Below are 26,185 nucleotides of genomic sequence, written 5' to 3'. Positions count from 1 at the left end.
TCTGTCCCAGGACCCAGACCAGTTTAGAACCACTGTTCTGTCTCATGGTAACCCATAGTAGGGGCTCCATAAATATTTATGGGATGTATGATAAGTAACAGGTCTTTGGTGGACTGCCCTGGGATGTAGCTGCTACTGATAATACTGTCTCTATAGCGAAAGGGGTGGAAATGTGTTTCCAAGTCCTAACAGCCAGTTCTCAAATGGCCCATGGACAAGTTGGAGAGAGGGTGGGAAAGAGAATGTCTGGCCTTATTGAACCTAGCATGGACTCCACCCTTGGGGATCTGTGCTTTGTAATACCGGCACCCAGATTGAACCCAACAGAATGTTTATGGAGAGGAAGAGAGGAACACGGCCAGAGAGAGATGCACAGTGTTGGGGCACTTTCCACACAGCCTCTGTCGGCGATGCAAGGACGGTCCTGGCAGATCAAGATTCCCAGCAAGAGAAAGACAGGTGCAGCTGGAGAGGGTTAGCTATGAGCTGGAGGCCCTGAGGTCTCAAGACCAGTGACCCGGTCCCGGGACCAGCTGAGCCCAGGCCCAGCCCCCAGTGGGTGCTGTGGGAGGGGAGGGGAGGAGGGACAGTCCCCACCAAGCAGCAGGTAGACACCAGGAGGGGGCTGGGGGGGAAGAGTGTCCTGCCGGCCTTCTCGTGGTATGGGACTTCGGCAGTAACAGCCAACCGTGATCCTGGTGACAGTATCACCAGAGTCCAAGGAGGGTTCCAGCTTGAAACCTTCTAAGGGTTTGCAGGAGACTCCGGTTTGATCATCACAGCATCACCCCAGCCATCATGGTGGAAAGTGGAAAGAGAGAAGTGAAGCCGGTCTGGAGGCCCGGGCCCCCTGCCCCTCCATGAGTCTCTGTAAAGAGCACGCATTGGGCAGCATCTCGGAGAAGGCGTGCTGGTCAGCCGGCCCCAGGGGGAGCCCTCTTGCTCCAAGGGGTGGCCATGGAGCCCAGAATGAGGGGATTGGGAAGAACCCCCAGCTCGTGGGGCTGCCCCATCTCAGATCAAGCTGTTTCTCCTGAAACCAGGCTCTGCTCTGCAGGGCACGCCGACCCCTGGCCACTAAGGCTGTCTTTGTCCCCAAAGTCGCAGCCCTACTTCCTGCTGATGGAGGACACTCCAGAGAGGCGGCTTTCATTAGGGGAGATGACCCTAATGGCCTTGGGGGAGGGGGCCGGCACCGACCACACAGGGTGACAGTGATTAAATGTACCAGCAGCTGGGCCATCGGGGCCCTCCCTGCTGCTAATTTGGGTCAATTAAGCCAATTTGTCTTTGTCGACTTGAAGTCCCTCCTCTATAATGGCCCTGTCCCCTCTGGGGCCTCCGAGGAAGGAAGGAAGGAAGGAAGGAAGGAAGGGGCAGTGCCCTGGCTATAGGGCGGCCTCTCTCCCCGCTCCTGTCCCAGAGCCCCAGGTTCAGGGACATTCCTGAACCTGTGACCCCTCCCGTGACACTGCCCGGGAGACTCCACAGCTCTCCTCCCTGCACCCGCCCCGTAAGGCAGGTCAGGCAGGGTTAACCCTCCTCGGGCAGATGAGCAATTGAGTGTCCTCTGGGGAGGAAGTGGCTCTTGGTTAGCAGAAGAGAAAGGATCTGAGCCCGGCACTCTGTCCTCCTCTCGCTGCATCGTTTGGGCTCCACGATCACCTCCAGGAGCTCCGTCTGGGGTCCCTGGGGAGTCCTGGCCCCGGAGGGGTTCCCAGGAACACAGGTTGGGAACCACTCCCCTACCCATCATGTGGTTGGGGGCAGGGAGAAGGGGCTAGGAAGTGAAGTACTCCCTCTCTGTGTCCATTCGCAACAGGGGTCAGCAGGGGGGACACATGTCACCTTGGGGGACCGGCAGGGATGAAGAAGATCCAGAGCTTTCCAGTGTCCCCTTCAGAAGCCTGAGTTCAAGTTTCAACCCCATGGAACCAGTTAGAACCTAACTCTCATTGCAGAGGGAGGGCATGACCCAGGCAGCAGTTTCTGGGGAGGTGATCCAGGAAAGAGAGTCTGGGAACCGTGCACCAGCAGGGCCAGCGTCCACTATGGAATTAGCAAAGCTGCCCTTTCAGACCCTGCCAGTTGGCTGCCTTTGACCCATCTTGCGACCAGAACCATGTACATCAAGGGCGGAAGGTGGGGAAGCAGGTCTAAGCGGGATGGAAGTAATCGGACTGTCCACAGAGAGAAAAGAGCCACCTCCCAGGACATCTTCCTGGAAGTGCTGGTGCAAAACACCAGCAGAAGCTGCAGGAGGCAGGGTGGGAGTACTGTCTCCTGGGGAGGGGAGTCCTCCTGCAAGATGTGTCCCCCTGGCCGAGGCCCGGCTTGCATGGGACCGAGATGGATCAGATGGTCTGTGCAGGGCCCAGAGGTAGTTTCTGAGGGTTAAGTCCTTAGATGATTAATTCATCTCTGTGGCTGCATCTTGGCTGATAGAGAGTGGGATGGGGGAGGGTCAGGGTGCAGGATGGTGACGCATGGAGGAGACTGTTCCCTCCTGTTTATCCTGCCCTCCTGCCTTATTCCCTTTGAGGATAAGCCAGTGCTGCATCTCAAATGTGTGTGAACTCAGAGTCCCCAGCCGATGGATACAGGGGCCACCAGGGCAAGAGGCTGCAGGGTGACAGACCACTCAGAGCCTGAGGGTAGAGGTCGTCAGGGCTGGAAGAGTTTTCAGGGAACCCCCTCTTATTATTACTGGTGGGGAGACTGAGGCCCAGATGGTACACAGCCTGTCTGAGGTCACACCATACAGAGGTGCTCCCTGGAGGCCAGTGGATGACCCAAGGTTGAGTCACGTGTTGCTTTCTTGATCATATTTCGTAAGCCTCCACTCCATGCCACAACGGACTGGTTTCAAATTGAGAAAGGAGTACGTCAAGGCTGTATATTGTCACCCTGTTTATTTAACTTATTTGCAGAGTAAGTATATCATGCGAAATGCTGGGCTAGATGAAGCACAAACTGGAATCAAGATTGCCAGGAGAAATATCAATAACCTCAGACATTCAGATGACACAACCCTTATGGCAGAAAGTGAAGAGGAACTAAAGGGCCTCTTAATAAAAGTGAAAGAGGAGAGTGAAAAAGCTGGCTTAAAATTCAACACTCAAAAAACTAAGATCACAGCATCCGGTCCCATCAGTTCAGTTCAGTTCAGTTCAGTTCAGTTGCTCAGTTGTGTCCAACTCTTTGCGACCCCATGAATCGCAGCATGCCAGGCCTCCCTGTCCATCACAAACTCCCGGAGTTTACTCAAACTCATGTCCATTGAGGTAGTGATGCCATCCAGCCATCTCATCCTCTGTCGTCCCCTTCTCCTCCTGCCCTCAATCCCTCCCAACATCAGGGTCTTTTCCAATGAGTCAACTCTTCACATGAGGTGGCCAAAGTATTGAAGTTTCAGCTTCAGCATCAGTCCTTCTAATGAACACCTAGGACTGATCTCCTTTAGGATGGACTGGTTGGATCTCCTTGCAGTCCAAGGGACTCTCAAGAGTCTTCTCCAACACCACAGTTCAGAAGCATCAATTTTTCAGCGCTCAGCTTTCTTCACAGTCCAACTCTCACATCCATACATGACCACTGGAAAAACCATAGCCTTGACTAGACAGTCCCATCACTTCACGGCAAATAGACAGGGAAACAACGGAAACAGTGAGAGACTTTATTTGGGGGGGCTCCAAAATCACTGCAGATGGTGACTGCAACCATGAAATTAAAAAACACTTGCTCCTTGGAGGAAAAGTTATGACCAATATGCTGCTACTACTACTGCTAAGTCACTTCAGTCGTGTCCGACTCTGTGTGACCCCATCGCTGGGATTCTCCAGCCAAGAACATTGGAGTGGGTCGCCATTTCCTTCTCCAGTGCATGAAGGTGAAAAGTGAAAGTGAAGTCGCTCAGTCATGTCTGACTCTTCGCCACCCCGTGGACTGCAGCCTACGAGGCTCCTCCGTCCATGGGATTTTCCAGGTAAGAGTACTGGAGTGGGATGCCATTGCCTTCTCCGAAGACCAACATAGACAGCATATTAAAAAGCAGAGACATTACTTTGCCAACAAAGGTCCATCTAGTCAAGGCTTTTTCTAGTCAAGGTTTTTCCAGTAGTCATGTATGGATATGAGAGTTGGACCATAAAGAAAGTTGAGTGCCGCAGAAGTGATGCTTTTGAACTGTGGTGTTGGAGAAGACTCTTGAGAGTCCCTTGGACTGCAAGGAGATCCAACCAGTCCATCCTAAAGGAGATCAGTCCTGGGTGTTCATTAGAAGGACTGATGCTGAAGCTGAAGCTCCAACACTTTGGCCACCTGATGTGAAGAGCTGACTCATTAGAAAACACCCTGAGGCTGTTTTCCTTCCTCCAGGAGGAGAAGGGGACGACAGAGGATGAGAAGTTTGGATGGCATCACCAACTCAAAGGACATGAGTCCGAGCAAGCTCTGGGAGATGGTGAAGGACAGGGAAGCCTGGTGTGCCGCAGTCCATGGGGTCGCAAAGAGTCAGACATGACTGAGTGACTGAACTGAACTGAATTATTATAAAATTATTTAATAATGATGATTTATTATTTTTAATGTTTATTTATTTATTTGGCAGCATGAGGACTTAATGCAGCACAGGGTATCGTCATTGCGTGATTTGAGTTCTTTCACTGTGGCGCTTGGACTGTATAATTGCGGCATGAGCTAGTTGCTCCACGGCATGTGGGATCTTAGTCCCCCAACCAGGGATCGAACCCATGACCCCTGCATTGCAAGGCAGATTCTTAACCACTGGACCACCAGAGAAGTTCCTGGCTTATTATTAATAGCCCTTGCTCACATGTATCACCGAGCACTTCTGTGCCCAGCATCATGCAAAGGACTTGCATTCATCCTCAAGGCAACCCCATGGAGTGTCTAATACTGTCATGAGCCCTTTAGAGGAGAGATGGCAGAGGCTTAGCGAGGGTGAGCTGCTTGCTCAGGGTCACACAGCTGGAAAGAAGCAGGACTGGTATTCAAAACCAGGTTTATCTGAGCCTGGAAGCTAAGCTGCAGACTTCCACTGCCTGCAACTCAGCTGCCCAGAATCCTGAGGCAGAGAGCCAGCGAATGCTTAGGCAGCACTGAGAGAGATGTGCCTGTCCCCTGCTGCCTAAAGAGCTGCCTGCATTTCCTTATGTAATCAGCCGCGAAGCCCTAAGTGAGCAGACTCAGGTCCCTCGTCCCTGACTGTCACACGGGCAATTGAGGCCCTTGGAGCATGAACTGTATGATGAGACAGCACAGCTCCAGAACCACGTGGCTCTTCAAAGCTCAGCCCAGCAAAGATGCCTCTTTTTGGAATGAGAGTGACCTCAGTGGTGGGGTCAGCGGCCCCTTCTTCATTATCCAGAACAGGCTCCATTGGGCCAGGCTCCCCAAAGACACCCCCAGCCTCAGAGCAGGCTGGCCCTGTCTTGCTGTTCCCCTTGGGCGGCAGGGAACCGTCCTGTGCCTCCAACAGGCTGTGGGCTTGTCTACAGACAGAAGAAGGGCTGAGACAACCCCTCAAAGCCCCTTCTCAGCACCAGGATTCCATGCACCTAGGAAAGATGTATTAGTCAGCTATGACCATGATAACGCCACATAACAGGCTGCCCCTAAAATTCAGTGGCATAAAGTGCTACACATTTGTTTCTTGCAAGACTTCTGGTGTTGGGTTTGGCTGTTGAAGACTGGGATTGGCTGGCAGGACTCCAAGTTGATGGTTACTCCTCTTGTCCATGTTTCTTGCCTCTTTGGACTGTGTGTGACTTGAGACTTATCATTCTGATGAAAAGGCCCAATTGTGCAAGCACGTTTCAAGACTCTTTGTGTGTGTCATTTGCTAAAATCTCATTGGCTCAGACAAATCCCACAGCAAAGCCCTGAATCAGAACTTGGGGAAGTAGATCCACTCCACATAGGCTGAGGCAGGGGCATGGCTGTGTCATATTATTGCAAAGCCCAGACGAATAGAGATGGTAATTCTGTCTACCATGCAGGGAGAGAGTGGTCCAGAGTCGGAAGGGGAAAGGGCCCGAGAGGTCACAGGTACAGAAGCTGAGGCCACGGGAGGGGATGGGACGTTCCCATGTCACACAGCAGATGCCAGGCAGAGCTGGATACCCAGGGTTCTGGTTTGGTTCTGCCTCTCAGGAAAAACTGAGGGCAGGAGGAGAGGGGGCCAACAGAGGAACAAATGGACTCAGCATTGAGAGGGATGTCCTCTGTCCTTGTACAGCCTCTTCTGGAATCTCAGGGCTGCAGGGACATCAAAAATGTCTAATTGGGTATGCCCATCTGATGCCAAGAGTCAGGAGGGTGAAGAAAGTGACGATGTAATACTGAAACCGCTGTTCCCATCCGGCACTCAGAGCAGACATCATTCATTGATTATTGCTCTTTTTCCCTGAGTGAGGGCTCAGATTCTGAACCATTCTCAGCTCAGATTCCATTATAGCAGCCCAGACAGGCTTCCTGGAAGAGGTGGGGTTTCAGTGTCTATTAAAAATGGCGGGCAAATCTCAGTGAGCAGAAGTGGGGGAAGCGTGACCTAGGTGTGGAGTCTGGGGGGATGTCTGGGGAGCATCCTGTGTTCAGTTCTGCACGTGGGCTGGAGGACCAGCCTCTCAGCTACTCTGCTTTCTCAGCACCCTCATAACAGGTGCTGGGCAAGGACAGAGGAGGGGTCGGGTTAAAGGGGGTGAAATGGGGATGGGAGAAGGAGGAAGGGGAAGGCGACTGTGAGCAGAAATGGTCATCAGGTGAGAGGGGGGTGAGCTGGGGAAGGTGCCTGCCGGGGGTCTCTGCCCCTTCACCTCAGTATGTCAGGAGTTGAGCCCGGGGCAGGGAGCCCAGGCCAACCTACCAGGTTGTTGAGATAACAGAAGCTCAGGAAATTAATCATAGTGCTTGCTTCTCTTGCTGCGTATCAGCCCCTCACAGCAGCAGCTTGATCCATCTCCCCTGTTTTTGCTCTGCTGTCCTGAGGGTATGTGGCAGGGAAGGGGACAGGGAGACAGGGTCAGGCACCTCCTCCTGGCGTCACTCCCCGCCACTCAAGAACCCTAGCAGCTTCCTATCACCCATGGCATGTGGGCAGACTTTCAAAGGCATAGGAGCCATTATTTCCTAGGTGGAAATTCATGACTACCAAAGCTGATGGCGATGGCTGTGAATCCTCCCCGCACTGGGCCTAGATGCTTCCATAGAGCCTCAGGGCTCCACAGAATACAGTTTGAAAATCCCTAGGATGAAATCCACAGATGCCTCTGCCTGGCATTTGAAACCCTCTGCTCCCTGATGCCCAGCAGTCTCAGCTCTCCCTGGGACGTGCTGCTCAATCCAAAGTGGCCTTTAGCCCCGCTGACCCCTTTGCCACCCTCTTCTCTCTACCTGAAAAGTCCCCAACACATCTGGGCAGCTGGTGAATTCCCGCTTATTCTTCAAGACCCTGCTCTCCCGTCCCTCCCCCTTCTCCTCCTTCCCGCGTTGCTTGTGTAGGCATCTGACCCTTCTTCCCACACCCAGGGAGCTCTGCTCTTCTGGGAAGCCTTATAGCACTTCCTACTTTGTAGCGTGGTTATTTATGTACTTGTCTGGTCTCCCTGGTAGCCAGCAAATTCCTTAAGGGCAGAAACCATCTTCTTTATCTCTGTCTCCCTGGAAGTTCCCAGCAGGGTCTTGAGCAGAGAAAGGGCTGAATAAATATTTATTTGTTGAATATCTTTATTGAGTGTTGGTTATGATACGGTACTAGGCAGTCAGGCTGCAGAGTGAAGGGCCTGCTCCTGCCCTCAGCAAGGCTTCAGTCTAAAAGAAAGCAGAGGGTTTGCCTGATGGTGTAGGGCTTAGCACTGCGGAGCAGCTGAACCCCACGCCATGAATACTGAAGCCTGCGTGCCTAGAGCCCATGCTGCTCAACAAGAGAAACCACCTCAGTGAGAATCCTATGCACCGCCGCTGGAGAGTAGCCCCTGCTCACCGCAACCAGAGCAAGCCCACACACAGCAACCAAGACCCAGTGGAGCCTAAATAAATTATTTAGGAAAAAATAAGAGAAAGCAAAATCTGTAAACGAACAGTACAGAGGGTAAAAAGGTACAACATGATGTAGACAGGCGGATTCTTTACCACCAAGCCATCAGGGAACCCATTATACCGTGACAGTCTTGAGCAAACCAAGACAGACTGGTACCCCTGTGCATTCTGCAGAAGGGGAATGGGAGCCCAGGTCTCTCCTTGCAGGTGGTGGTTCCCTGGTCCTTGAGTTTCTTCCATCTCCAGCACACCCACACACTTTCCTCCTTCCCAACGGCCTAATGTGCAAGGAAAAAGGCTCCCAAGACTGCTGTCAAAACATTAGGGATGGTTCTGTGGACCAGCAACAAAATCTTGCCTTCATAATCATGCCTGAAGCTCCAATACTTTGGCTACCTGATGAGAAGAGCCAACTTATTGGGAAAGACCCTGATGCTGGGAAAGACTGAGGGCAGGAGGAGAAGGGGGCGACAGAGGATGAGATGGTTGGATGGCATCACTGACTCAGTTGACATGGGTTTGAGCAAACTGGGAGAGAGTGAAGGACAGGGAAGCCAGGCATGCTGTGGTTCATGAGGTCGCGAAGAGTCAGACATAACTTAGCAACTGAACAACATAACAGTCATGCCCACCTGCAGTGCCAGTCTGGGAACACCATTTAGTTGATCCCCTGGTCTCCAACTTCCAGGCTCTAATGGTCCTTCTCAATGAGCTCAGAGAACTCAGAGGGGCCACTGGGGCCTCACCCCAGCTGTGTGCCCCTGGGCAAGCCCGTTAGCCTCTCGGAGCTTTGGGCTCCTTCACAGGCAAAAGCAAGGATGCTAGTCCCAAGGGTTATCAGTGAGGAATCTGGGACCCAGTCCAAGTGCCTGCTCTCCATAAGCAGCCTCTACATATAAACCCTGGACCCACCCTCCACCTCCAAGGGGGTGGGGGGGCTGCTGTTGGCTGCAGCCCTGACCCCCGACCTGATGGAATGAGCTAGAACAGTGATATGGTTCTCCTGCCATGGGAGCAGCAGGAGGAGAGTGTGTGTGTGTGGTGGGGGGGAGGCCCAGCTCCAAACCCACCCCCAGTCACCGCAGGCGCACTCAGGAACATGCTCTCTCTCTCTCACATACACACACACACACTTTCTTTTTCTGTTGTTTGCGGCTAATTGTTTATTAGGAGATGCAGGCGGCTGCGCCAGTGGGAAGGCTCAGCTTGCTCCGCTATAATTAGGATAATGCACATTAGTCATTTAGTGTAACTCGGAGAGTAGCCCCCTCCCCAGGCTCCCCTCCCCCACTGCTCCTGCCACAGCCCCGGGGCTGGGCTGTGCAGGTTTGCCCAGGTTCCTGGGGCGGGGGTGGGGGGGGGGGCGGGGAGGCAGTGTCCTGGGCCTGGGCCACCAGCCCCAGCCTCCATCCTACCCCCCAGCCCTCATCCCCTGCCCTCTACTCACCTCCTCCACCCCCTGGCCACCCTCTCAGATGGAGTTCCCTCCTCTCTCCCCCACCACTCTCCCCCCCACCACTGTTTCCTTTCCCTCTGTACCTCTCAGTACCCCCACCTCCTGCCATCCTTGCCTTATTTCTGTTCTTTCTCCCTCCCAGAGCCCTCCCTGGCAGCCTGACCAGTGATCTGGTTAGGTCGCTCAGTGAGTAGGTCAAGGCCGGGTTTCCATGCCCTTGGGGTGGGGCCGGTCCTCCTGGGTGGGGTGACCTCCCTCAGGCTTGCTCCCTTAGAGGGTACCCCACCCCTGTCCAACGGCTGTCCACCCCTCCTCCCAGCCCGAGGCCCCTGATACTTCCTGGCTCAAGGATTGGGCTGGCAAAGGCAGCCCTTTTGTCTCAAAAAGGCCCTTCCCACATCAGTGAGGCTCCACTCCTCACTCACTCAGGGAGGGTCTTCCTGAAGTGGGGGAAACCGGGCTGCAGGAGAGGCAGGTGTGTTTGGGGGTGAAACGGGGGCTCCCCGAGGGATGAATCCCCATACAGCCTTTTGCGTCACTGAAAAGACATCACATCCAGCCCACTAGGCGGGGCAGACTGAGGTCTGGGGGCCGAGGTCATGCCCTGGCCTTGCCGGTGGTCACCGGGACCAGGGATGAGGATGGGGCCCCTCCAGATTTTCAGAAGTAAATAAAAGAGCTGTTCCTGGGGCAGGGAGGGGAAAGCGATGCCTGAAAATACAGGCTTCCTTGTCTTCAGGAGCCTGTTTTGAGCCTCTGGTCCTGATCATGAGGTCACAGATGCAGACAGACTAAGAGACAGACACGTGCTCACAACTCCCAAGGGCAGGCTCACGGAGCAGGCACTAGGGAGGGGACCACCCACAGCCCAGGTTCACAGTCTGAGTGGTCCATTTCTCAAGGTCCTCGCCCCCCAGCAGGTCCACATCCTCACCCCCCGGGGCTACCCTTTCTCACCCTCCCTCTGTGTCGTAGGTCCCAAGGCTCCGCACCTCGGGGTCATGTATGAAAGGGAAAATCACTCAGTAGTGTCCGACTCTTGGCGACCCCATGGACTATGCAGTCCATGAAGTCCTCCAGAATACTGGAGTGGGTAACTGTTCCCTTCTCCAGGGGATCCTCCCGCCCAGGGATCGATCAAACTGGGGTCTCCTGCATTGCAGGCGGATTCTTTACCAACTGAGCTATCAAGGAAGCAGCTTACAGGATTCCGTGAGAGCAGAAGGTGGAGGGGAAGGAGTGATCTCAGCCCAACCAGTCTCTCGGGACCAGGAGACATTTCCTCAGTCTCCCGTTGGGATTGCTTCTGTCTAGCATCAAGTTTCTGGGGCCGGTAAGAAGACGCTCCTGGGAGAAGCAGGGCAATAAGAACCCTGTTTCCTTGGGCCTGTGGCCTACTTTGCTGTGTACCCAGCAGGTCTTCCTTCCATCCTGGAGCCTCAGGTGCCCTCCCCCGTACCCAGGAGCAGGACTAAACGGTCATTTCCAGCACACAGGGGCTGTCCCAGGAACACCTGCTTGGGGGCCCGTGGCTGCCTGATCTTTCGGTGCCCTGGTCCTCTTTTGACCTTCAGGAAGCATCCCTACCTCCCACCTTAGCTGAGTTTGGTTCCTTCTTTCATCCACCAGCATCTATTCCTTCCCTCCTCTTTTTCACCTGTGTCTTTCTGATTTCCCGCAGTATCTGGCCCAGTGGAAGGACAGATTTTAGGCTGTGAAAGCAAAAGGTCAGGAGATGAGAGATGGCCAGGTCAGGAGAGATGGCCCAGGATAGGGCCACCCCAGCCATTGTTTCATTCATTCATAGCTCTGTGCAGGGTGCCAGGGAGTAAGACAGCAACAGGGCACCCACCCTTAGTGGCACGCAAGTCAGCCACCTGTCAAAGCATGAGACGATTAGGGTAGGGGTTCATGCATGGGGAAGGGCAGCCAGTCACTGGGTTTCCAAGGATTTCTGGGCCCAGACTCAGGAGGCTGTGTGGGGATCCATTTAATGATGAAGGTAGTAACACCCAAACAATAGCTAACATTTCAAGAGGGCTAACTGGATGTTAGGCTTCCCAGGTGGTGCAGCAGGAAAGAATCCACCTGCAATGCAGAAGATGCGGATTTGATCCCTGGGTTGGGAAGATCCCCTGGAGAAGGAAATGGCAACCCACTCCAGTATTTCTTGCCTGGAAAATCCCATGGACAGAGGAGCTGACAGACTACAGTCCATGGGGTCGCAAAAGAGTCAGACACAACTTAGCAACTAAACAACAACAGCTGGCTGTCAGGCACTGTTGAAATGCTTTACTTCTTATAACACTAGCATTTAATTATCAAAGTAACCCTCTCTAAGAGGCATCTCTGACTTTCCTGATGGTCCAGGGGTTAAGAATCCACCTGCCTATGCAGGGGACCCAGGTTCAATCCCTGATCCGGGAAGATTACACATGCCATGGCGTGACTAGGCCCGTGGGTGACAACTCCCAAGCCCATGCACCCTAGAGCCCAAACTCTGTGACAAGAGAAGCCAGCTCAACAAGAAGCCCAAGTACCGCAGCTAGAGAGTAGCCCCCACTCACTGCAAATAGAGGAAGCCCGGGCATAGCAACAAAGACTCAGCACAGCTAAAAAGTAATAAGTGTTTTTTTAATAGTTAAAGAAGAGAGACCGCTATCACCTCATTTTGCAATTTTTCAATGTGAAAGTAAAAGTCACTCAGTCTTGTCCACCTCTTTGCAACCCCATGAACTATACAGTTCTCCAGGCCAGGATCCTGGAGTGGGTAGCCTTTCCCTTCCCTTCTCCAGGGGGTCTTTCCCAACCCAGGGATCAAACCCAGGTCTTCCGCATTGCAGGTGGATTCTTTACCTGAGCCACCAGGGAAGCCAGGAAATACAATAGAAGGATATTAGACCTCTTACCTAAGGTCACACAGCTAATAAATGACAGAGCCTGTCTGACCCTCAGTTGCTTTATCTGTAAAAAATGGGGGAAGGGGCCCTGCCGTCCTTCAGCTAAGACTCAGGGAGTTCCCAGGCAGATGGTCGGAAATGACCTGGCCAATCGCCCAGTGCTGTTGGGACCAAGCAGGTCAAGGGGATTTAGGGCAACGTGGGGGAAGGGGGCCCCTCCTACTCGCCCCTGCCCCAGCTCACTATTCCAGTGTTGTGCTCCAGCCCCATGGGGGATGGCGCAGTATTAGGAAGCTGCTGCCCCAGGATTTGCACCCTCCAAGGAGGCAGCAGGAGCCCCTGGGGGCTACGGGGGGGGGCCACTGGAGACTTCAGGGGCCCACCCTGCCCCTGCCCCCACCCCTGCGGTGAGTTATTAGCATTCTCACTGAATGGAAGTCCTCCCCACCAGCTCCTGCTGCTCCCAGCCCAGCCCAGGCTGCCTGCACACAGGGGCCCTCAGTGCTGGGGACACAGGGGCTAGAGGACAGGGAGCCTCCAGGTTGATGGGGGCCACACAGCCCTGCCCCAAGGGCGCTGCTTTGGGAAGGGGTAGGGCTAAGTGGAGGAGGGAGGTGCAGGGGTGCTCGGAGCGGGGGTGGACATCTGTCTCGGGCCCCAGGCCTCAGGGAGCCTCCCTCTCCTCTGCTGGACTCCTGCTCGGGGTGGATGACCACCGTCCCACCTCGGGTGGGGTCTTGCCTATATGGACCAGCCTATAAAGCATCTTTGTCAGTTTGAAAAGAGACAGAAACAGCCCCGCCCTAGGCACTGGGTTTGATGAGCAGAGGTGGGGCTGGGTTTTAACATCTTTTTGCAAAACCCAGACTGCTCTAGAGTACACAGAAGCCCTGTCCTAGCGGAGAGGGGGCCGTGTTTGGGGCCTGCTGGGCCCAGCTGTCACCTCCCCTTTATCCGGCCATCCCTGCCTGGATGAGAACCCACCAGGATTCCCTGCACACACGGCCCCTGCCCAGCCCAAGGTCACCCATGTGGCAGGCAGGACAGGGACTAGCCTCTTCTCCCAGGTGAGGACACCAAGGCCCGGAGGGAAGAGGAAAGTGCTGAAGGTCAGGTTCCTGGGCTGGGTTCCAGGGACCCCAACAGCGAGCCCTCGTTCCAGCCTCAATGCCACTTTCCAGGTCCTCGGGACATTCTGGTCCATGTGCCTGTCACCTCAGCACTTGTCCTGTTTAACTTAATAGATGTTGACAGGGAACCTGCCAGGAGCTAAACAATGCACCAAGTGCTGGGGAAAAGCAGGTCAGCACTTCCCTCCTCTCAGAACCAAATAACCAGTAAGTGATGAATGAATGAATGAATGAGCACTGATCACTGACTCTGTTCCAGAAACTCTGCCAAGTAATTTGCTTATTTAGTCATGACAACTCTATGAAATAGATTCCATTACCCTCATTTTGGGCTTCCCTGATAGCTCAGCTGGTAAAGTATCCACCTGCAATGCAGGAAATCTTGGTTTGATTCCTCGGTCGGGAAGATCCCATGGAGAAGGGAATGGCTACCCACTCCAGTATTCTTGGGCTTCGCTGGCGGCTCAGACTGTAAAGAATACGCCTGTAATGCGGGAAACCTGGGTTCGATCCCTGGGTTGGGGAGATCCCCTGAAGAAGGGCATGCCAACCCACTCCAGTATTCTTGCCTGGACAATCCCCATGGACAGAGAAGCCTGGAGGGCTATAGTCCATGGGGCTGAAAAGAGTTGGACACAACTGAGTGACTAAGCGCAGCTCAGCACATCCTCATGTTACAAATGTGGCAATACAGGCTCAGAGAGGTTACATAACTGACTCAAGTTTACACAGCTCACAAGTGTCAGATCTGGAATTTGTATGTGAATTTGTGTGCTCCCAAACCACATAGATTCTTCTTCCTTTTATTTTTTAATTTCCTTTTTTTTTTTAATTCTTGGAACAGCTTCAAACACTTTCCTTCATTTTTAATGACATTTATTGTTTTCTTTCTAATTTTACAAGCAATACATGTTCTTTGCAGACAACTAGAAATACATAAAAGCATAAAGTAAAAAATAACAATCATGCATAATCCTCACCCCCCAGAGATAACTACCATTAGCATTTTGATGTATTTTCTCCCAGTGTCTACATATTTTTGTAAAAAATTGATATGCTGCCATATTGCCAGTTTTGCATCCTCCTTTGTTTAGTTCAAACTATTTGGGGAGCATTTTCCCACCTGAGTAAATATTTTTTGAAAACCTCCATGCTCAGGCATTTGCTTTTATTGAACAATACCCTGCTTTTGGACATTTAGGTTGTCTCTAATTTTTTTTTACTAATAAGCATAGCATTGTGGTGAATATCTTTCAGCATAAATCTTTGAACCAGTTTCTGCTTATTAGATTCCCAAAGGCAGAGTTACTGGGGCAAGGAGCATGAATGATTTCAAAGCCTTTAAAACATATTTTGAAATTGCTTTCTAGAAAGTTTGCCCAGTTAACCCCTCAATAGTAGGTCATGTGAACATCTCTTATAAACCCTTACTGACACTGCATACCACTAATTTAAAAAACAAAATCTTTCTCAAGATGTAGGTTTCTCCTACTCCAGCACTCACTTTGGAGCAATTAGTACATGTGTGTGTGTGTTAGTCACTCAGTCATATCCAACTCTTGGCAGCCCCATGGACTGTAGCCCACCAGGCTCCTCTGTCCATGTAATTCTCCAGGCAAGAACACTGGAGTGGGTAGCCTATCCCTTCACCAGGGTATCTTCCCGACCCAGGGATCAAACCTACATCTCCTTCACTGCAGGCAGATTCTTTACCATCTGAGCCAACAGGGAAGCCCAGTAACTAGTACATTGGTTGCTAAATCCTCATTTTGCTGATGGGGAAATAGGGCCTCAGAATGCAGAAATGACGCGCTTGCACTGGGTCAGATCCACCCATCAGCCAGGCATCCCTCCTCTCTCTTCTATATCTTCAGGGTCTCAGTGGAGAGTTTCCTCCACTTCCAACTCCTGGGCCAGGGGAGGGTGCTCTGCAAGTCATACCCCTCCTGTGGGCCTGGAGGTCTGTGTTGAGGGGTCACTGGATATAGCCCATCCATGGGCTCTTGATTCTGGACCACGTGGCCTCCGGTGTTGTCAAACTCTAGTTCATGTGCCCAATACCCTGTAAGGCCAAACAAACTAAAATGTTGACATTTGGGGCAGAGAAAGGTTTACTGCAAGGGTCAAGCAAGGAGAATGGGTGACTTGTGCTCAATAGACCCAAATTCCTGAATGGCTTTCAGATGAGGGTTTTTAAAGATGATGTTAGGGGAGAGGTTTGGAGGGTGGGTGATCAGCTCATGGACCTTCTTCTGATTGGTTGGTGGTGAGGTAATAGGGTGATGTTTTGGGAATCTCAACCTTCTAGTCCCAGCCACTCTGGGGTTTGCATGCTTGTGGTCAGCATATAGTCACCATCCTCCACCTGGGTCAGGAGGGGAGTCTTAGTTTCTGCAGAACAATTCAAAGTCATGCATCAGACTATTTTCATCCTTGCAGGAGGACCCAGGAGCCCTGTGACTCTATTCTCCGAATCATTAACTGCTTGTGCCTGCTCTTTAGAACTCAGGGTAGACTTCCCCGAGTTCCACCTAGGAGACTGAAGCCTTTTTCCTACAGACAAGAAGCGAGGGGACAGGGAAAGGCTTTTGTATCCAGAAGGGTGCCGCAGGGTCCTGCTCAGTTTCGCTAGCATCCTCACCACCTACGTCAACCCCGCCTCTTGCTCCCTCTCTTCTGTCATTCATCCGTTTGTAGATTTGGCACCAGTGTATGCCCGGCACTGTTCTAGGCTATGGGTGCTTCATCCTGCACCGTCAGCATCATCACATGATGGCCTGCAGGTCACAACCCTTCAGCATCTCCCAATCCCTCCTGCTTAGTGCTGTGTGGTCCAAAGTCCAGTGATAATGGCAATGCCTGGGAGGCTTAATAAGCATGCAAGGGACCAGGTCTCTCCCCTGAACATTGTGACTGTGTCATCCTGGGTCCAACCCTTCTAGAATCTGTTTGCTGTGGCTGTTTGATTTTCTGTGGCTGAGTCTTACATTCAGGCAAGTTCAAGAGTAAGTGCTGAAGGATCCCTAAGCACCAGACATTGGGTGTGGTGCTTACACACACACACACACACACACACACACACAACACATGTGAGCAGGCCATCTCCCAGCACAAACCTGCACCCTCTGGCCTTGCTGACATGCCCTGCTATGACCCCACAGCCTCAAACTCATAAAGCTAACGACAATATTTTTTTTTCTGATTTGCAAGTGATTAGTTTTAATTTGGGGGCAATTAGAGATAGAAGCAGGAGGCATCTGATCTTGATTAGAGGCAGGGAGATGGCCAGAGGTCCCCCCTCCCCTGGCCCTAGCCTCCACACAGATTCATTTATAGATTTGGAAGGAAGTGGCCTCTGTGTCTGGGGAGAAGGTATGACGTGTATCTGGGGTTAGCAAAGGCCCCTCCTGCCCTCCTAGACACCTAGGGCCAGGCTGAGGTGAAAAGGGAGAGCCTATGTACCAGCCAATGGCCCTAAGCAGGTGCCTCAAGCCTTAGAGGAGGATAGAATTGACATTCGTTAAGCACATACACACACCTGCGTGTGTACCATGCCGTGCACTGTGTGAAGCTGGTCAAGTCCAGTGTCTGCCCAGATCCCAAGCCAACTAGAAAGGCGAAAGCATAAATAAGTACCTGCCCTCTGGTGCTGGAGGTGACTTGAGAGATGAAGAGGCACGTGGACCAGCATCCTGCCCACCCTGCCTCCCAGGGAACACTCACAGAGGTAACCAATGAGACACAACATCGATTTTGCATCTCACACTCATACCAGGGCCAAGCTCCAGATCAGCCAGAGCTGGAGATGCACAGAACAATTTACCACCCAGGTGGTGGCAGTGGAGATATCCAGGAAGGCTTCAGGGAGGAGGTGATGCCTGAATCAGGCATGGCAGAATGAGGGGTCCTCACTACCCCACCCCCACCCCTGTGCAAATCTTCTCTTCCATGCTGGTGGGTCCAGTGTCTTTCTCGCTCCAGTGATGCCTTAGTCTCTTTCTGGAACAAGAGGGGAAGGATGAAGCCTGCTGCCTCCCAGCTGGGCATTGTCCTGAAGTGGCTCCAAGGATGGTGCTCCCAAGGGTCCCCAAGCCTGGGCAGGTTCAGAACTCAGGGGAGCGGGTGGGAGATTGATGGAGATCAGGGGATGGGAGTTCAGACCTCTTACATTCACAGACTCCCCATTCTTAGTTCTGAGCCACCAGGGAAGCCCCATCCTTAGTTCCCAAATGGTAAAGACCTAGATGCACCCTCCCGGGGCTGCGGGAGGAAGGCGTGAGCTCAGCCTAGCTGGGAAGGGTCCCAGGCCAGGCACAGTCAGGGGAGGGGGCTGGGAATGTACCATCATTATCCCCGAGGACAAAAGCTGCATGATTCCAGGGACTTGCCCGGTGGTCCGGTGGTTAAGACTCCACACTTCCAACGCAAGGGCTGCAGGTTCCATCCCTGGTTGGGGAACACACACGGAGCAGCCAAGAAAAATAGTTGCATGGTTCCAGCCTGTCTTCCTCCTCCACCCCCTTACAGTGTCTCCACGTCTCAGTGGGGAAACTGAGACTGTGAGGGGCGGAAATAGCCCATCCCACCTATCATTAACCTGCTTGGGCTGCCATAACACGGTGCCAGAAACTGGGTGGAAAGCAACAGGAATTTATGTTCTTGCAGTTCGGGAGGCTGGAAGCCTGGGATCAAGGTGATGGCAGGGTGGGTTCCTTCTGAGGCCTCGCACTGTGGCCTGTAGATGTCCACCTTCTCCGTGCATCTTCGTCTCATGTGTCTATGTCTTTTTCTTTTTTAATTAATTAATTTTTTTCATTTATTTTTATTAGCTGGAGGCTAATTACTTTACAATATTGTAGCGGTTTTTGCCATACATTGACATGAATCAGCCATGGCTATATCTTAATCTCCTCCTTTAAGGGCACCGGTTCTATTGGGTTAGGGCCCACCCCTATGACCTCATTTTAATTTAATCACCTCTTTCAAAGATCACCATCTCTGAACACAGTCACATTTGGAGGTGCTGGGGGTTAGGACTTTGACGTGTGAACCTGGGAGGGATCACAACTCAGCCCGTAACGCTGATCGTGAGATATGACGAGACAGGGAGAGCCGCCTTCCTAGGGAGGCAGAAACGGGGTCGGGGGCAGACCCATATCATTCCTTAGGCCCAACGCTGTGTAGGTGGTGGGGTGGGCAGGGGAGAATTCAAGTGATGCTGCTCGGGGAGGGGAGGCCACCAACAGAATGACAATACTCTGGTTCACAGGGCGAGCTGAGCCGAATCAGAAGTCAGCAGGTGGAGTTTGGGGTGTGGCAAGTCGAGCGGAACCGATGAGAGGCCAGGGCAGCAGGGGTTCGGAGCCACCTGTCAAGGGGTGCCTGCTATGGGGCTTGACAGACAGGTGTGTGCCTGGCTGTCTATGAGCACGAGTGTGTGTGTGTGTGTGTGTGTGTGCGCGCGCGCGCGTGCGCGCGCCTGTGTGTGCTTCCCACTAGTCTGGAGGGAGTTGAGTTGTTTCCGAGGCAGGGTGAATCCAGGCCAGCTCATCCACCACTGCAGGACCCCTCCCCGCCTCAGGACCTAGCTCGCGATGGAGGCCAGCATGCACGTCGGCACATGCGCGTGTGCATGCACATTCACACACTGTGTCCCTGAAAATTTGATCTGTTGGCAGCTCCACCAGTCTCCCCTTCCTGCAGCCCCACCAGACTGCTTACAGGGCCTTCTCCACCTCCCTGGGGAAACTGGGGCCCAGCGAGATCAAGCCACCTCCTTTAGGCTCCAGAGTCAGTGAGCCGGAGAGCAGAGATCAGCGCAGGGGTTTCAGGGACACCTCCATCCCTGCTCGGCCCACAGAAAGTCCTCAGGGCCCCAGAGGATAGAATGATTCACGGTGGTGATGGTGGGGGGGGCCATGTTTGTGTGTCATGATGCCATCAGTACCAAAACTGTGGTACCTAACACTACCTTTCCTGGCTCCCTTTTTTAAATGCTAGTTGGTTTCTTAAGATAAGTTGCTTCCTGTTTCGGAAGCATAGTCTCCTTATCTGCAGGGTTGCTGGGAAGGATCAGGAGTCCCAAGCCTAGGGCCAGCAACCCTCCGCCCACTGGCCATCAGGTCTCCCCTGGAAGCCCCATTGAGGGTGCTCTCATTAGCCCGCGGTTTCCCAGTTGGTGCGGAGAGGTTCATTCAGAGTACTGCATTGGTCCCACTAAAATCTGATGAGGGTGGAGGAGGGCAGGCAAGCATGCTTTCCCAGTCACTTCCTCCACGCTCCTCTGAGTCTGCTGCCCGTCTGACAGTCCCGCCCCAACTGTGCCTCCAAGCGGTCCAGATGATCCGCCCTCAGGTTGGGACCGAGAGTGGGTCAAAGGGGATTAAGTGCCACTTAGCAGCCTTCGGAGTCTCCTGGGGATGATAAGCGAGGCAGGACTGGTGGTTCTGACACCCATGTCCTCGCCCTGTCCACCCAGCCTGAGCACGCAGAGTTCATGAGAGTCGTGACAGCCACTGCCCTGCTCCACCCCGGCAGGACGGGCACGGTGGCCTCTCCCCATCTCGACTCAGTACCCACAGGCCCTGGACATCCCATCACATGCAGCAGTGCCCCACCTCTGCCCCTTGGTCGTTCAGCTCCCCTCAACATCTCCATGAGGGGCCTGATGTTACCACCTCGATTTTAGAGATGGAAACTGAGGCTCAGAATGGGAAGCAAGTTGCCGTTTGAGTGTGGTGAGGATAAGCCTTGAATTTGAGTCTCGAAGCTTCTGTTTGCCTGCTTCCTGCTACTTCCAAAGCAGTTGGTCGGCTGTGTGCTCTGGCCCAGGTCACCATCCCAGATCCCAGCTGTGTGCCTGGGACCAGCCCCCACACACACCTAATCAGAGACTCCAGTGGTAACCATGGAGCAGGGATTCCAGGCACCACCAGGAAGGCTCTGTCGTCTCTCTAGACACCTTCCCATCCTCATCTGGGACCCGGCCCCCAACTCCACCCCATCACTGGCAACTGGCTTACCTTGCAGCACTACAGAGTGTCTAGTGGGGAAGGGTGGCCTGAGAACAGAGTTCTCTTGGAAACGGAGGGAGCAGTCTGACGATTAAAGTACAGGCTGTCCAGAGGACCAGGGACCAGAGGTTTCCCCAGGTAATCTGAAGGGCTGCTTGGGAGAGGCCCTAAAGAGTCACATACACCAGCTCCCACTCCTCTTAGGACATTTGACCCAGGGCCTTTGTCGTGCCCCTAGCTAATTGCCTCATTTGTTAAATTAGAAAATTAAACCACAGATTTAAATAAAAAATCAGACATGGACATCAGATCTTCAAGAGCAGGGAATTTTTAGTTCATTGAGTTTATGAGGAATTGGGTGTGAATGTTTGTGGAACTGTCAAGGTTTCATTGATGGTAGTAAAATAATAATATGCATAAGTGGCAGTAACCACCGCATAATCAATTAGGAGTCTCCTCTTTGGGCTCGAGGTCTCTGTGAATCACTCAGTGTAAATCAATTGTGATTTGTTAAAGGCTTGCTGAGTGCAAGGCCTCATAGATAACTGTCCCACCAGGCAGGATGTGAGGTCCCCACAGAGAAGGGCAGAACTCTGGAGAAATTCCCAGGAGTAGAGGTCATATCTTGGAGGGCTTCGTGGAGGAGGTGCCACTCAAGCAGGGCCTTGGAGGAAGGTTTGGATTTGGATGTGGGCAGATAGGAAAGGAGAGAATCCAATGCAGAGGGCACAGCATGAGCAGAGGAGGTGCGATAAGGCAGCATCATGCTAAGTCACTTCAGTCATGTTCAGCTCTGTGCAACCCTATGGACAGCCTGTCAGACTCCTCTGTCCATGGGATTCTCCAGGCAAGACTACTGGAGTGGGTTGCCCTGCCCTTCTCCAGGGAAGGCAGCATCAGCAAGCATTAAAGCCAGAAGTTGTTTAGTTATGCTAGCAGCAGGGGCTTGGGAAGGAATGCTGGGGAATGGGAAGCCTAGAACCCCTGTTAGAGGGCCCTGAATGCCATGCTCAGGTGCAAGGTGAGTTTGAATTTTATTGTGTAAGCAGAGAGTCTTTAATAGTACAAACGTTTGCATTGTGTTGCATGAATTACAGGGGCATTTCTTGATTCTCAAAAACAAATAACAACACAACATCAAAAGCAAAGAACACAGCTCAGAGGTCTATCGGAAGATCCAGAACTGATTCTCAAACAGCAAACCTCCCCATATTGGTCCTTCTTGTCCCCTGACAGTGTCCACCAGGTGCTGAGCTGGGAATGAGGAGCCAAGAATTGGTGTCTGGAGGAAACAAATCCCTCTGGCTGCGATGCAGGGAAGGGATGAGAGAAGAGCTGCAGAGAGGACAGACCCAGTTAGATGCTGTTATGTTGTCATAACAACAAGAGTGAAGCGAAAGCTGGAGCAGGAACCTGGGGAGGGGGCCAGCAGTAGGATTTGAAGCTGTGCCCACCTGGCTTTAAAATGCAGAAACAGAGCACCAAGAGGTGGAGTTGCTAGAACCTGGCGTAATCCTGCGAGAATGGGGAGAGGGGCCAAGAGGAGGGAAAAGTCAAGCCCAAGACCCCAAGACCCATGTTTGGGTTTGGGGGGTGGCAATCAACTTCCCTGTGTGTATTTGCGGGGTGGTAGGGCTTCCCAGTTGGTTCAGTGGTAAAGAATCCACCTGCAGTGCAGGAGATGTGGATTTGGTCCCTGGGTCCAGAGGATCCCCTGGAGAAGGAAATGGTAATCCACTCATGTATTCTTGCCTAGAAAAATACAGTACATGGGGTCACAAAAGAGTCAGACACGACCTAGCAACTGAGCATGCATGTAAGCATACAGGGAGTAGGTGGGGGGGGGGCACGTGGAATCCCTGGGGACCCTGCACCACCTGAGGCAGCTTAAGCCATGTAGGCTTGGGTCTGAAAGCCAGGTGGCCCCAGGTTCGAATCCTACTGCTGGCCCCTTTCACTCATGTGGACTTGGATAAGTTATTTAAGCTTCTAGCACCTTCATTTGTAAGAGATAAGTATAGGCTCTCAAAAAAGAGAACTTGCTGATAGAAAACTGGTTGAATCAATGGAGATCATAATAATACTTGGCTCAAAGGCTCGATTGGAGGATCAAATAAGTCACTGCCTGTCATCATAATGCACAATCATTTGATTTTAATAAACAATTTTAAACCATTAAATATGTACTGGGCATGCGTGCTAAGTGACTTCAGTCATGTCCGACTTTTTGCGACCCTGTGGACTGTGGCCCACCTGGCTCCTCTGTCCGTGGGATTCTCCAGGCAAGGATACTGGAGTGGGTTGCCATGCCCTCCTCCAGGGGCTCTTCCTGACCCAGGGATCGAAGCCACATTTCCTGAGGCTCCTGCATGGTAGGCGGGTTCTTTACCGCTGGGCTACTGGGAAAGCCGGTAATATGTACTGCACTGTACCATTAATAACAGTAAGAATGAAAACTTACTCCTCAGCACCACACTCTGCTCTGGGCCCTCCACAGACATGACTTTGGTAAGTCCTCACAAGAGCACTTGGAGGCAGAAACAATTTTTATAGTCATTTTACAAATGAGGATGCCTGAGGAGAAAGCCTCTTTAAAGCTTCCCAACGCCTGATACAGGGATTAGCTTTACCCTTACCTCGCGGATGAAGGAATCTGCAAAGAGGGCAATTAACACACCGGTAAAGGTGGGGCCAGGCTTGGAGCCACAAGGATGGAGAGCAGGGTGTGGTGGGGAGTGGACAGCCCTCTGTCCAGGTGAGAGGCTGGGGTGCCCTGGGCTCCGAGAGCCCCCTCCCCTGACCACTCTGGGCTCTTCTTCTCTCTGTCCCCAGCCTCTGGCCGCTCCCACCCGGCCAGCCCCAGTCCGCCAGGGCCTCAGGCCAGCCCGGTGCTGCCGATCAGCTACCGCCTGTCGCACACGCGACTGGCCTTCTTCCTGCGCGAGGCGCGGCCCCCGCCGCCCACGGTGGCCAACGGCTCCCTGCAGCGCTCCGAGCCCTTCGTGGTGTTCCAGACCAAGGAGCTGCCCGTCCTCAACGTCTCCCTGGGGCCCTTCAGCACCAGCCAGGTGGTGGCCCGGGAGCTCCTGCAGCCGTCCAGCACTCTGGACATCCCCGAGCGCCTGACGGTCAGCTGGAAGGTGCGCGCCTTCATCGTCCACCCGCGCGTGCCCGCCTCGCAGCCCGTGGCCCAGGTGCTGTTCTACGTGGCCGGCCGTGACTGGGATGACTTCGGCGTCACCGAGCGGCTGCCCTGCGTCCGCCTGCACGCCTTCCGCGACGCCCGGGAGGTCAAGAGCTCCTGCCGCCTCAGCGGGGGTCTGGCCACCTGTCTCGTGCGGGCCGAGCTGCCCCTGGCCTGGTTCGGGCCCCCGGCTCCGGCCGCGCCGCCCAGCGCCCGCCGCAAGTCTCCGGATGGGCTGGAGCCCGAGGCGACCGGGGAGAGTCAGCAAGCCGAGCTCTACTACACGCTTCATGCCCCCGATGCGTCGGGGGGATGTGGGGGGACCCGCCGGGGCGCCGGACCCGGAGCGGGGGCCCGGGCCGAGAGCCCCACCCAGCACCCGCTGCTGCGCATCGGAAGCATCAGCCTGTTCCGCCCGCCCCCCAGGAGGACCCTTCAGGAGCACAGGCTGGACAGCAACCTGATGATCCGGCTGCCGGACCGGCCCCTCAAGCCGGGCGAGGTGCTCAGCATCGTCCTCTACCTGGCCCCCAACTCCTCCTCTCCCTCCAGCCCCAGCCTGGAGCACTTCACTCTGAGGTAGGGGGCTATGGCTGGGAGGTGGGGTGTGGGGCGCAGGGGGGCGGGAGGGGAGCTGGCTGGCCTCCTCCCAAGGTCTGATGTGCACCTGAAAACCCTGTAGGGGGCGCGCCCAGACCTGCTCCTCCAATATCCTAGTCTCAGTTCTTCCCTTTATCGCTTGAGCAACTTCAGAAAGGCAGCTCACTGATCTGAGCCTCAATGTTCTCATCTGCCTAATGGCCACAAAATATCAGCTCTGACCTCCCTATCTCACAGACATAGAGTCATGGTTGGTCAGTTCAGCCACTCAGTCATGTCTGACTCTTTGCGACCCCATGGACTGCAGCATGCCAGGCCTCCCTGTCCATCACCAACTCCCGGAGCTTGCTCAAACTCCTGTCTATTGAACCCATGATGCCATCCAACCATCTCATCCTCTGTCATCCCCTTCTCTTCCTGCCTTCAATCTTTCCCAGCATCAGGGTCTTTTCCAATGAGTCAGTTCTTCGCATCAGGTGGCCAAAGTATTGGAGCTTCAGCTTTAGCATCAGTCCTTTCAATGAATATTCAGGATTGATTTCCTTTAGAATGATTGACTGGTTTGATCTCCTTGCAGTCCAAGGGGCTCTCAAGAGTCCTCCCCAACACCACAGTTCAAAAGCATCAATTCTTCAGCGCTCAGCTTTCTTTAGTGTCATGGTAGAGAGGAAACACAAGGACATCCAAAATGATAGAACTGGGGCTGGAAGGGCCCTTAGACATTAGTGGGTGCAACTCCCCCATTTTACAAATAATGAGACTGAGGCCAAAGAGGAGAAATGGACATCAGGGAGCAGCCCCTTGACTGCAAGCCAAAATACGAACAGGAGAGTGTCCATGTGTCAGGACATTTGGTTAATCTTGGGGTTGGGAGAAAATCTGGGGGGAGTCCCAGCTTTTTCTACACCCTGAGAATGATACAGTTCACAGATTCAGAACTGCCTTCAATCATATCACATCCCCACAAAATATAATGACGTCTCACAAGCAGAATCTGTGGTTTGAGCCTTACTGAGTGATTCTGAGGATATAAGAAAAGCCCCACCAAAATGCTCCCCTCCAACCGAAGCACGATACATGGGGCCCGAAACAGCACCCTTAATCCAGCCTTCTCTGCTAAATGTACTACCCTGAAGTTCAGATATTCTGGGAGAGCTGCAGCTGTGTCTGACGCTGTGCGAACGTATGGACTGCAGCCTGCCAGGCTTCTCTGTCCTTGGGATTCTCTAGGCAGGAGTGCTGGACTGGGTTGCCATGCCCAGGGTGATACCTAATTCAGTGATTAATACCTGAATGTGAATGTGAGTTAAATCAGTCCTCAGAGATCTTAGGCCACATTAATAGGAGTAGAGCGTGTAGAATTAGGGAGGTGATAATCATTCTGCTTTAGTTAGTGTTAATTAGAGCACCGCTGAAGACACTACATTTTAGATATATCTCAGAGTGTCCTAGGCTATGGGTAACTTGAAACTATGGCCAAAATTGAGAGTTGGAGGCCCTGAAGATTTTAAGGCCTGACGAAAAGAAGACTCAGAGAATACCTGCTCACCTCCCCAGGTGTCTATTTGGGTGGAGGAGAATTGTTCTCCCTTGCCCCAACAGAGCCCCTGACTGTTCTATTTCAGCTAAATATAGGGAAGAGGTTTCTTCTTTTAGGAACTTTCTGAAAATGCAATGTGATGTGTGCTGAAGTAGTGAGTCCCCTGTCACTAAGGTATGCAAATAGAGGTATGGCAAGACCTGGGAGAGAGGTAATAGAAGGTACTACAGCTTCCACTGAGGGCCAGAGGCTGCAGCTATGTGATACCAGAGTCCCCAGATTAGTTTCAAGCTTTGAGTCTAGA

General features: G+C 53.1%; 1 protein-coding gene across 1 annotated transcript in view; it reads left to right on the top strand.

Annotated features, from left to right (window-relative positions):
• TMEM132E (transmembrane protein 132E) overlaps positions 1–26,185 on the top strand; it is a 58,931-nt gene that overhangs the window by 21,852 nt on the left and 10,894 nt on the right. The window contains exon 2 of the mRNA XM_070478697.1: positions 23,390–24,320. Coding sequence (XP_070334798.1) covers positions 23,390–24,320 — 931 coding nt within the window. The remainder of the gene's footprint in view (positions 1–23,389; positions 24,321–26,185) is intronic.

The sequence above is a fragment of the Odocoileus virginianus genome, chromosome 17 (genome assembly GCF_023699985.2).
Source record: "Odocoileus virginianus isolate 20LAN1187 ecotype Illinois chromosome 17, Ovbor_1.2, whole genome shotgun sequence".
Taxonomy (NCBI): Eukaryota; Metazoa; Chordata; class Mammalia; order Artiodactyla; family Cervidae; genus Odocoileus; species Odocoileus virginianus.
Note: the sequence above shows the minus strand (reverse complement) of the source record. Positions and strands in the feature narration are given on the sequence as shown.